The 12208-nt window shown below is 49.8% G+C and overlaps 1 protein-coding gene across 6 annotated transcripts in view; it reads left to right on the plus strand.

The window, feature by feature from the left end:
• The window catches only part of CHST15 (carbohydrate sulfotransferase 15), a 76491-nt gene that overhangs the window by 47088 nt on the left and 17195 nt on the right, over positions 1–12208 (plus strand). For all 6 annotated transcript variants that reach the window (XM_081823330.1, XM_081823332.1, XM_081823333.1 and 3 more), the window contains exon 5: positions 2775–2931. In XM_081823330.1, the coding sequence (XP_081679456.1) occupies positions 2775–2931 (157 nt within the window). The remainder of the gene's footprint in view (positions 1–2774; positions 2932–12208) is intronic.

Consider the following 12208-nt stretch of genomic DNA (forward strand, 5'->3'; position numbering starts at 1 on the left):
TTAAATTAAGCACACGTGCTTGGTTTCTTTTTATGACATACTGATCTAAGTTTGGATGGGGGATCATAAGCACAGGTAACCAATTAGTCATTGATTTAATACTGTGGCTTTTGGAATCCCTGGCCCCAGGGCCCTGTGAAGACAGAGGCAATTACTCCAGAAACAGATACAGCCCTAATGCATTGTTGGCGACTAATTGCTGTTGAAATAGCCTAGCCACTGTCAAGTTAATGCCTTTAGACATTCAAAATGAGGTGGCTTGATTAATAATCATTTTTTTTTAATTCATAAGAACATTTTTTATTAAAAAACCTAACTATTCACTCTTTGTATTGGATTCAGCTTAGGAGAAGACATTTGTCTACTTACACCTTCTGAAAGAGAGAAATCTGGCCACATAGTTTCCTTAAATTGGTTACCTGAGGCAGCAGTCTGTATTTTTATTTTCCTAAATCTATTATATTTTGATTCTCCAAATTCAATGACTCTGTTAGCAACTAAGAGGAATTGTAATCAAAGATGGCTCTTTGCTTTTGACTCTTCCTCTCCTAGGAGATAGGCTTACATGCCTAAACCCTGAGTTATTTATTGTTTTGTTTTTTAACTCAAATCAAGTTCTGAGAGCCAGATGAGATCAGACATCACCCCCACCCTGGTGTGAATTGGCTACTAGCTATTTTCTTGCAGCCTTGGGTCCACACACTTCAGATCACAAGTCTAATTAATATTTGACTGTGACTCCCACACCGTATGCTTCTGAGAGAATCTCATGTTCTTATGAAAGAGCTAAAAATATACATCCTCGGGCTAGGAAATAGAGCCTAAGATAATGAATGAAAAAGGAAAGCCTTAGTTTGGTTTTCTAATTTTACCTACTTCCAGATTTAAAAAGGAAAAAGAAAACATTCGCTGCTCTGATATTTACCTAAAGCAGAGTTTGGGGAGTTTTATGTAGTGGAGAGGCGTAGGGAAAGGCTGCAGCTAGCCCCGCCCATGCCACCAGCCAGCTCTGTGCCACGTGTCTCTCTTCCTGTTCCTGAACTCAGCCTGCACATCTGTACATTGGGCTTGTCGGACCAGCTCCATTCTTGCCCTGGAATGTGATTCAGCTCTGCTTCAGCTTCCTCTGGTTAGATCTTTGGTACAGCGTAAGGGTCGGTCTTCATCTCGGCCCAGGGGTCAGAGAGAGCCTTTCCTCAGTGGTGGGCTAATGACTGGAGTCCCGAAGGATTCGAGTGGCCAGGTTCTCAGAGGTGGGGCTCTAGACACACTGAAAGGCCCCTGCCTCTGCTTTCATGGCACCTTGCTCTGCCCTGTCTAAGTGCTCATCTGGGGAGCTGATTGTTTATGGAGTTATCAGCCTCCCCTAGATTGTGAGGTCGGAGAGGAGACGGGATAGTCTGTCTTATTTCCCTCCTCTATCCCTAATGCCAAGCACGGTGCCAGGCACCTAGTAGACACCAGATGAATGCTTTCTGGATGGATGGATATGAAATGAACAGAGGGTGAATGAATGGTTGGATGGATGGATGGATGGACAGACGGACAGATGGACTAGCAGATGGACAAATGTTTCTATGGTTGTAGAAGTACTTTGTTTATGAGATTTGACAGAATTGTGCCTTCATTTTAGATACTTCTCTTGTTCTAATATTCTTATATTCATTGTGAGTAGAATTTTCAAAGGACTTCTGATTGACTTGTCTTTCTTGTATCCTAAGGTATTATCTTTTAAAAAAAAAGAAAAAAGGAAAGACCAGAACAGAAATGCTCACCTGAATGTGATTGCACATCAACAGAATAGATAAGGCCCTGCCAACTCCCTGCATTATTGTGATGCACTCATCACTGATCAAAGACACTAGTCTTTTGGCTCAGATTTTCCCTGAATAAGTGGCTTTGAGATGTATCAAATACCCATGTAAAATGTTGGGAAATTGAATTTGTATGTAATTGATTGATTTGCCTTTCTTTCTAAATTTCTGAAGAGTCTTCTAAAAAAAATAGGGAATTGGTTCAAGTATCTGAGCAAGAGATGTTGAAATGTGTATATCTTGGCCTCATGGCTGTCCTAGAATGTGTATTTAACATTTCATCCTTCATTCATACAGACCATGATAAGAAAGGGCTGGACCCACTCCCTGTCCACCCAGGCAGCACAGAGTGAGTGCCAGCTGTGTACAGGGCCATGGGGTGGGCAGGCACGCAGGACACAGCACCCTCCAGACTGAGGTCCTGTGAACCCTCCCATAAACTCTTCCTCTCGTTTGGTCTCAGAGTGTGCCCGGGACCAGCCATGGGTTGTGATTTCATGGAAAATCTGATGCAGATTGCATCTAATTTCCTAAGGAGTGTCAGCTACCCCAAACTACTCCCTCATCCCTGGTGCTTTTTGAAGGGAACCATCTAGTACATTCTCAGTGGGCCTTTAAAATGCCACAGATCTGTGCACCATGAGCAATGTCAAATATCATGAAATTGGGAGGCCAGATGCTGGGAGAGCGTTGTTTTTTTTTTTGTTTTTTTTTTTTTAATACATCCTGGAGAGGAGCTGGGAGGAAGCAGATGCTCAGTGTTGCCTTGATCACTTTGATTTCCAGACAGAGACCTCTGGGTGGGAGCGGGGAAGGTCACTGTGGCAGAGGGGCCTTGTCAGCTTCCTCTTCCTGGAGTCCCGTGTGCCCCCGGTGGAGGCGGGTTTGGTCCCTAGCACAGGCTGCCCCGTGGGAGCGCGTAACTCAGCGCTGCTCATTTGCAGTGTTCTGTGTTTCTAGGGGAGGCCAGCGCCTCCACCATGTGGGACAATAATGCCTGGACCTTCTTCTATGACAACAGCACAGATGGAGAGCCGCCCTTTCTGACCCAGGACTTCATCCACGCCTTTCAGCCAGACGCAAAACTGATCGTCATGCTCAGGGACCCTGTGGAGAGGTGAGCACTTTGGATTTCTTGTATTTGGGGCGAAAAGGCAGTTTTGAAGAACAGCCTGCCTTCTCATCATGAACAAGATCTTCCCTCTTTTTTTTTTAAATAAACAAGCTTAATTTGCAATGTTGCTGTTATTTCTTATGTAAATGTTATTGTTGGTGCAATCTTCACTGGGTCTAAACAAATTGTGGATTGTTTTCTTAGATCTTCTGACCGTGGCCTGTGGGCCTTCAGCCTCCGGCCTGTTTGACCTGGGGACCTCTTCGGGTACTGTGAGGGCGCACGAAACCCCCTTGGAATCGGGATGTCAGGGTTTGCCAAGGGGTTTGGCTCCCACGATTCCTTCTGTCCTGACCTGAGTGAGGCCTTTATCCCTGTCAGCTCTGAGAGTTCGGTCTCCTGCTTGAAAGACCAAAAGGAGGAGAGATGACGGGCAGGGCTGCTTTGTCGTAAAAAAGCAGGGGTCACCCACTGGGCTGAGGCACAGCTCACGTGAGACTGAGCATGGGGGTGGCCGGGCCAGCACTGGCGAGGCTTGAGTCATGATGAAGCCAGCGGGGATCGCAGAAGCTGGGGACTTCCGGGACCTGAAAATCACTTAGTGCAACAATCTGCGTGATACCATCCCATCAGAGAGAGGGGCCCTCAGCCTGCTCCAGGACCCTCGAGTGGGAGTCCCCCACCCAAGATGACCAGTCCAGCTCTGTGACAGTACTCTTCCTGTTTTGAAATCAAGTCTGTCTTTTGGGAGCATCCACCCTGGATCCGTTTTGTCCCTGTAGAGCCACATAGACCCAAGGGACACTCTCCGCATGCAGGAGAGGCTGCCCGATGTTGAAGCAGACCCAACCCTCTGTGTCTCCCTTTTCTGCCTGCCTCTTGTTACGGGTTGAATTAGGCCCTTCACAAGGATATGTTGGAAGTTCTAGCCCACCCCCCCCATACATGTGAGTGTGATCTTATTTGAAAACAAGGGTCTATGCAGATGGACTCAAGTTAAGAAGAGGTCCTATTGGATTAGGGTGACCCCTGATCCGGTGGTTGGTGTCCTTGTGAGAAGAGGAAATTTGGACACAGGGAGAGCACCATGTGATGGTGGAGGCAGAGATTGGAGTGACGTGTCTGCAGGCCAAGGAATGCCTAGGGTTGTCAGCTAGCACTGGCAGTTGGAGACAAGCCTAGGATGGACCCTGCCTTGGAACCCCCAGTAGGAGCCCACCCTGCTGACACCAGGATTGCAGACTTGCATCTTTCAGAAGTGTCAGAGAATAAATTCCTGCAGTGACAAGCCATGAGATAGTGGTAGTTTGTTACAGCAGCCCTAGGAATCTAATAGACTCTGTGAGTACCTTCCTTGGATGGGCATGCATTCCTGGCCTCACATCCTTGCCAATGATGATAATAAGACATGTTTGTTGTGGAAATTTTAGGAAGTACACTGGAAAGCTATAAATGAAAACTATTATAAAAAGCACCTACAATCTCCCACCAGATAGCTGTTATTTATATTGGATGTATTTTCTTCCAGACTGCTTACCTATGCAGCTAAATGGTGTGTTTGTGTGTGTGCGTGTCTTACATCTTGCTTCGTTTGTTTCACATTGTTGTCCCCGGAAGGACATGCCTCAAAGTCCTGCCCTGCTCGCTCCTCCCTGAATTTATCTCTGTGTCCCTTCCGTGGAGTTCTCAAAGTGGCCCCTGCGGCCCTCAGTGTGACCTGGTCAGAGGGGAGCTGGATTATCCCCCTCCGTCTCCATCCCAGCAGCCCTCTTGGTGCTACACCATAAGGCACATCTATATGCCCCAGATGGTTCCACTCTGGTTCTGTTCTCCTCTCAGCCTCCGGAATCCATCTGGTCCAGTTCTGAGGCAGACACTGACCTTGGAGCAGCTCGCCTCATCCTACCTGCTAGTTCCCATGCTTTGGAGGCAGGAGTTTGGCCCTTCTGCTCACGGAGTGGGCGGGTCCCCCTCAGTCTGAGAACAGTTGACACAAACCAGTGGTGCTCTTGTGTAGACACGATTATGTAACTGTCAGCCTTGAAAGGAAAGGCTCAGTGACTAAGTGACCCCTCGCCGCCCACTGAGGTGTTTTCACAGCTGCTCTGCCTCCCTCCCCCAGAGAGCCCCCAGCTGCAGTTCACAAGGTTGGAACATTCTCTCATGAGTGCACTTTCTGCTCACCGAATGTCTTCCTGTCACATCTCCCTAGTTCCTCATTCTGAAGAAGGTCACACTGCGCCTCAACCTCAGGGGGCCAAGAGAGCGAAAACTGCGACATTTTGTCACTCCCTGGGTATAGAGCAGTGGGAACCGGTCTGTGTCTGGGCTTGTTTGGTGTGTGTCAGCCGTGTTCTAGGCCCCGGGCATGGGGAACTCACGGCTGGTTGCAAGACAGGAATTGCTCTGGTTGTTACGGTCTGTGGATTCAGCTGGAACAAGAGGGAAGATGAGAAGTGGCTCAGAAGAGGGAATGAGCTTCAGGTGGGGAAAAGCTATGGTGGAGGAGCTGAAGCCAGGCTGGGTTTTGAAGGACAAGTAAGAGTTTGCCAAGTCAACAAAGAAGGAACGTGGTTGAAAGGAAGAAGCATTCTGGACAGGGAGATCAGTGAAGACAAAGGTAAAGACCATGGGTTCTCTTGTTGGAGAGTGGAGTCAACTTCCCTACATGTGTCCCTCTCTTCCTGCAGTCCTGATTCTACCTCTGAGGACATAAGCGCCATCAGGCAAGCCTTTGAATGGGGAGGGTCATGGTGCCGCCCAGGTTCAGACAGCGAGCCAGGAGCTGGACCTGTCAAAGTCTGCCTTCCTTTAGGAGGATCAAGGGCCACAAGATAGCACTTCCAAGTAGTCACCATGTTTTGTTTTGTTTGCTTGCTTTTTGGAACAAATACTTTGTCTTATAGGAACTGAAAGTGAAGATTTCTTACCTTTCTGGTCCTCAACAGAGCTAGTTCATCAATTCAGATATTGAGTCCTGACCACATGTTGGGCACTGTGCTGGGTGCTGAGCATATACATATCCCTGAAGGATGAAGGCCCACCCAGTGCCTACCCTCTGGGAGCTGGCACTTTTACCTAGAAGTGAGGCCCTTACTCTCTAATGGTGGATGTCGTGGTGCCGAGGAGGGTATGGCAGGATGCCATGGTGACAGCCTGCATCAGGAGGCTAATCCAGTTGTTGGGTTGCCTGCTATGTTAGTCATCTACTGCTGCATAACAAATCACCCCAAAATTCAGCGGCTTAAAACACCACACATCTAGTATTGCACAGTTTCTGTGGGTCAGAATCTGGCACAGTTTACTGCATCTTCTCCTTCAGGATCTCTCCCAGGGCTGTAGTCAAGGCTTCACCACAGTGGGGTCTCATCCAAAGGCTTGACTGGGGAAGGCTCTGCTTCCACACTCACATGCTTTTAAGCTTATTGGCAAAATTCAGTTCCTCAGTGGCTGTTGGAAGGAGGGTGTCCATTCTTTGCTGGCCGTTGGCTAGAGGCTACCCTCAATGCCTTGCTTCTGGGTCTTGCCAACATGGCTGCTTGCTTCATCAGAGCCGCCAGGGAGAGAATCAGCGGGCAGGTCAGAAGGTACGATCTTTTGTAATCTGATCACTGGAGTGTCAGCCCATCACCTTGACCACATTCCGTTGGTTAGAAGCAAGTTACGAGGGCCAGGCCACACTCAAGGGGAGGAGGTGGCAGGGTGTGCATGCCAGGGAACAGGGATGATTGCCTACCACACCTGCTCCCCATTTCCCTGTCTGATCGTCCAGGAACCTGGGCCCCAGCGGTGTGACCAGGAGCAGAGAAGCTGCCGGCGCATCACCGTGTCCAGACAGCGCCTGCGCATGTGCAGCGGAGGGTGTGTGTTCATGTGCACATTTTCTGTGTGGGTTACTGACAGCAACAGCTGTTCCATTGCTTTTTAAACGTTGATAAAAAGTATGCAACAATAGGAATTTCTTTTTTGAAACCCGTGACTCATGGCCTGTCTTAAATGTCTGGCTTATTCGCCATTCCAGCCGGAAAGGATGATAGATATCAATGTTTAGATTTTTTTGAAGAAACAAACACTTGGAACCCCTGTTTCCATTAGTCTAACTGGGTCCCAGGCCATCAGCCCACTTGGTTCATTCCGTGACCTTGCTTTTCTGCAGGGGAAGGATCTAGGGGTTGCTTGCTGCCAATGGGATTAGGCTAAACTGTTCTTTCCATCTACAAATTGGTGAGGGCAGGGGTGGAGTTTATCTTTAGTTTCAGATTCACATTTAGCCTTTATTTCTAGAATTGATCCGAGGTAGAGGGTTTTTAAAACGTTGGGATTGCACACAGAATCAAATCAATCACTTTTACATTTCAGAGAAAGGTGCAAATGGTACGTTCGTTGTTCCCTGCTCTGGAGGAGAACAGAGGAATAGTGGAAGGCGGGTAGGCTGGTTCTTGTGGCCAGAAGGGCCAGCCAAGTTTCATGCTGCAAGTTTCTCTACGTAAGAGATAATGACAGTTTAAAAAAGTGAAGCATTTCTAGGCCAAATTGGCGTAATTAAAAAGCAGAATTTTTCTTCCTTTAATTTGATTCTAAAGTGGGAAAGACTGTTCTTTTCAGCACATCTCCCGTTAGCTTCCCACCTCTTCATTTGTGAGTGGTTGACAGAGTTTGCCTCGTAATTCAGAGGCCGCCTTCATTAACTGGGACAAATGGCTGGAAGGTGCTGAGCCCTCTTACGTAGTTTGTTCAGGGGACCCTTGGAGTGGGGTCACATGCCATCTGTTAAGGATTTTACCGTGTCTGTGTTTTGGGTTTAGTTCTGTGCGTAATATTAATGCCAGGCATGGCGGTGACCAGCACAGGATGCTTGGTGCTCACGTTTTATGACGGGTGGGTCAGATGGGAAGGAGAAGTGAGCTCAGTTAAGAGTGAGAAGTTGATTTTGATCCGGGCACCTTGAGCCTTGACTCTTGGGGCTTTGTTTTCTTTATCTGCTTGTAGAAACTGACTTTTTAACAATCCACTAGACTGGGTCAATAATTAATCTATGTATGACGATGCACTAGGAAGGGAGGGGATGAAGCATTTAATGAAATGCATCCATTTAAATGCATTTGGTCATTTGGACAGAGTAATGAGCGAAGCTAAGCCTTTGGACAGGAGTCCTGGTTTCATGGATTTTACTCCATTTGCAAAGGGGAAGGTAGGGCATGTGGGTAGTAAGTGGCAAACCAGGGTCACCTTGATAGAGTCATAGCCTTGGGGGACCAGCCTTTGGCAAGCTGCTTGACCTCTCTGTGTCTCATTCCTTATTGGTGAGATGGAAGGAAAATAGTCCTGCTTTTAGGGTTGGGAGAATAACTTAATATATGTAATGTATTTAAATAGTGCTGGACAAACACAAAATATTAGGTAATCATTAGCTATTATTATTAGGTCACAGTAGTAGTAAATAATAATAGTAACCAGGGTGAGCACTCCTTTACTCACTGAACAATTATTGGACACCTTTGAAGTGATAGATGTGGGACATACATTGGAGGGCAAAATCCTTGTCTGCCCTCCTGGAGCCTATGTCCAATGGAAGTGGGGACAGCCCTCAATTAAGTGACCTCAGGGTTAACTCCAGGCTGCCTCTGTGCTAAGCCCTGTTCAGGCATTGCCTCACTTACACTTGGCAAGTAGGTGTGTGGGCTCAGTGGGGCTAAGTCACCTACTTGCCGTCACCTGGTTAGTAGTGGCCAGGCTGGATTTGAGCCCGTGTTGGTTTGACTGAGGAGTCGAGCTGTCCTCCTTCTCAGAGGCTGGTCCTTGGATGCAGACGTGGAGACAGCAGTGTGTGTGCAGGAGGTTTATGGGGCCCATCGTGGGACAAGCCAGGCAGTGCAAAGGGTCAGGCCGTGACGCAGTCACCCAGAGGTCTCCCTCACACCATCAGGAGCCGTGTGGCTGGGATGGCTCTTCCAAGCTGTCGCCAGTGAGGCCTCTCCCATCCAGCAGCCACTGTGCGCAGTCTGCCCTGGGGAGGCTTCACCGTGGGTGGAGCAGGTCTTTCCAGCTGAGGGCAGATGCTGGGCGGGACGGGACAGTGAGCCATCAGCAGGATGACTCCCCACTTTTGCAAAGCTCTGTGAGCGGTAAGGACCCCTGTCTTCCTGGGTGGCTAAATGTGGACTCCGCATCAGCAAGAGCCAGATGCCGATCCCAGGGCGACATCGCGCTCAGATGGCAGGAAGCCGTGCTGACCGAAGCTTCTGAATCGCCGTAGACCTCTGACCTGCGGCAGGAATTTCTCTCGTCGCTCAGCCTGTGCTGAGGATCTTCTCCAAACAGCTCAACTTCTCTAGGTCCCTGGAAGCACTGACGTCGCACCACAGACATGTTCTGCGGCAGGAGAGGGGTGCTGGTACGCCAGCGTCCTGTGCCATATTCTCTTCCACACGTTTGCACGAGGATTGGAGGGCAGGCTGTTCCTCAGCGCTGATGGATCGGTCATTAACGTCCGTGATCTTCAAGGGAAATTCGGAGAACTCTGTGGGCAGGAGCTGGAGTAGGGGGAGAGGCCGTGGAGCGTAGAGGTCGTGACGGCCATGGATCGAGTCCATGCCCTGCCTCCCTCCCTCCGGCTCCTACTCTCGCCTTTGTGTTTACGACCCTGGAGGATGAAGGATCAGCGGCAGCCTGCAGGAGACTATAGTCGAGTGTCTCTCAGCAGCCTGTTTCCTGGCAAACTGAGGCATTTCGCGTCTCAGAAGCAGTCTGTCTGGGTGTCACTGGCATGCCTGTAATGAGCCCTAAAAGTGGCATGAGGGCACGTTCATAGGGCTGAACTGGGAGCCACCCTAGGGCCAGGGGGTTGGCCTGAGACATCAGAGAGGGGAGGGTGAGCCGGCCAGGCCCCGGCCAGGACAGCGCGGGCCCTCGTGAAGGTGCTCCGGTGGTCATTCGGGAGTAACGCCTGGTGAGGGGCCAGGTCTTGTTACTGGGGAGAGAAAAATAGTCATGCTGAAGATTCCTGTGTGTCTGACACGGTTTATTTTTTTGGGAAATGCTTACAAAGTCATCGGCAGTCCTGAGTATTCCCAAACAGATTGTTTGCGGAGGGCGAGGCACACCGGGGAGAGGGCCGCCTCGTTGCTCCGTCTGCAGAGGCTGTGAGCTGTGGGTCCACCAGGCCAGCATGGGGGAGGGCGCTCAGTCCACTCTGGACCACCAGGTCACTTCAGGGACCTCGATTAGTGAGGTTGGCGAGTTAAAGCTGTTCAAGGGAGGGGGTGGGACAGTGGCCACACTCTGTGGTGGGGTCCCACAGCCTGGGATCCAGACCTGGCTTTGCTGCTGCTTTACCCAGGGGTAGCCTAGTGATCCTGTGCACTTCCTTTTCTTCTCTACCAGAAGACACCTGCTATCAGGATCACCAGGAAACTGTGTGAAGGTGCTTTGTAAACGATGCCAGGTTTGTAGAGCAAAGGGATGTTTGGTATCGTCTCTGAGAGGTTCTACCCTTTGTTCCATGAACGTTGACCAAGGACCCATGATTGGATGCTCTGGAAGAAACAAAGGTGAACCCAGAACCCTACTCCTGCTCAGGGGGAAGAGACGACCCAGCCCAAATGAGCTCAGTGAGCTGGAGATGTTGCATCCTTGTGGACATGTTTAGGTCCAAACCTGGATGTTCTTCTCTGGCAGAAAATGAGCCTCATCAGTGTTACCCACGTGTAGGGCTTGGGTGGCTCTCGACTTTGCCTCCAAGTGAGCTAGCCCGGCCAGTCCTGCTTCATTGTTCCTCATGATGAGATATTCACAGCTTATGATTCAGTGAGACAGAAGGGCCTCCTTCCCGGCCACGTTAAATGGCCTTATTTCCTTGTAGGGAAAAATATACATAATCATTATTGATGGCACCATATCAGAGGTCAGGGAGTTATTGATCAGTGATTTGAATGTGGATGCCAGCAAATGGAGAATGATGCGGGGGCTCTCTGGGTTTCATTTTTGTAATCACCCTTCAGGTGGCTGCAGGACAGTGGAGATGTCATGGAGTGGGGGGCTGAAGCGGAAGACAAGAGCGTGCCCACCTCTTGGGGGCTCCTGGTGGAGGAAATAGGCCGTTCACATGCGTGTCATTGAGAAGCTGGCTGGCGGGGGCTCTGGGCGCTCAGCGAAGTCGGGGCCAGCACAGCCTGCGGTGAGCCCCTCCAGGAGCTGTCAGCTGCTCCCCGCCGCCCACCACCTCAGCGTCCGCCCCCGATCTTTTCTCAGAGCCCGGCTCTCCGAGACGTCTGATGCACGGAGCAGTAGCTGGAGAGAAGGCATTGCTCACGCCCTCTGGACAGAGCTGATGCAGTCGAACCGTCCGTGTGCCCTGTGGGCGTGGGATCTCCGTGACTTCTCCCGTGAGCCTCCCTGCGAACTGACAGGTTAAAACGGACAGCGACTTTCTGGGGTGATGAAAATCTTCTGGAATTGGCTGGTCCACTGAATTTGTGCGTCTGCTAAAAACTACTGAATTGTTGGTATGTGGATTACATCCCAATTTTAAAATGGTATGAACACAACCATGACAAAAGGAGGAGAAACCAGCTTCCCTAACTAGTGACGTTTGAGCTAGAACCTGCCTGGGTCTCCTCATTGCGGGAAGGCCGACCGACAAGCACATCATCATTTAAGTGCTAAAATCGTTGAAACAGCCAGTGACTATCAGCTTATGCAGGTGCCCAAAGGTCACTCTGGGAGCTCTGAAATTCTAATAAGTACCTGAATCCTGTTTGTTGTTGCTATCATTTTCTGGATGCCCAATGCGGTGCTCTGTAACCACATCGGCTTTTCCTGATCGTGGCAGTGAGGCCCGTCATGTTTATCCTGAGCGTTTGTTTGCTGTTCTGTTACGCGTCGTGATTGCTTTCTGTCTCCTGTAACTTATTAACTAGTTTTCTAACAGCCTTCCAAATCACCGTGCACCTCAAACAATCAGAACATCAAAACAAAACCCCAAACCCATCGGCTCAGATGGCTAACACCCTGCTCTCGTCAGCTGTTGATTTGGCTCAGTCCCTAAACTCGGAGGCCAGGGGCCGAGGCCTGTTGGGTCACAGGGCTTTGGGCTCAGGCAGACCTGGGTTGGTTTGGGCCCCAGCCGCAAAATCTCCCGGGCTGTATAACCTTGGGAAGCTCCCTAATCTCTCCAGAAGCCAGTCTTCTCCTCTTAAGACAGGGCGACGACACTCAGCCTGTGTCTCGGGTTGCGGGGCAGGTTGTGAACACAGAACGAGGACATGCGTGCAGTACCCAG

This window comes from Leptonychotes weddellii, chromosome 6, assembly GCF_054177405.1.
Source record: "Leptonychotes weddellii isolate Sample4059 chromosome 6, ASM5417740v2, whole genome shotgun sequence".
NCBI classification, from domain to species: domain Eukaryota; kingdom Metazoa; phylum Chordata; class Mammalia; order Carnivora; family Phocidae; genus Leptonychotes; species Leptonychotes weddellii.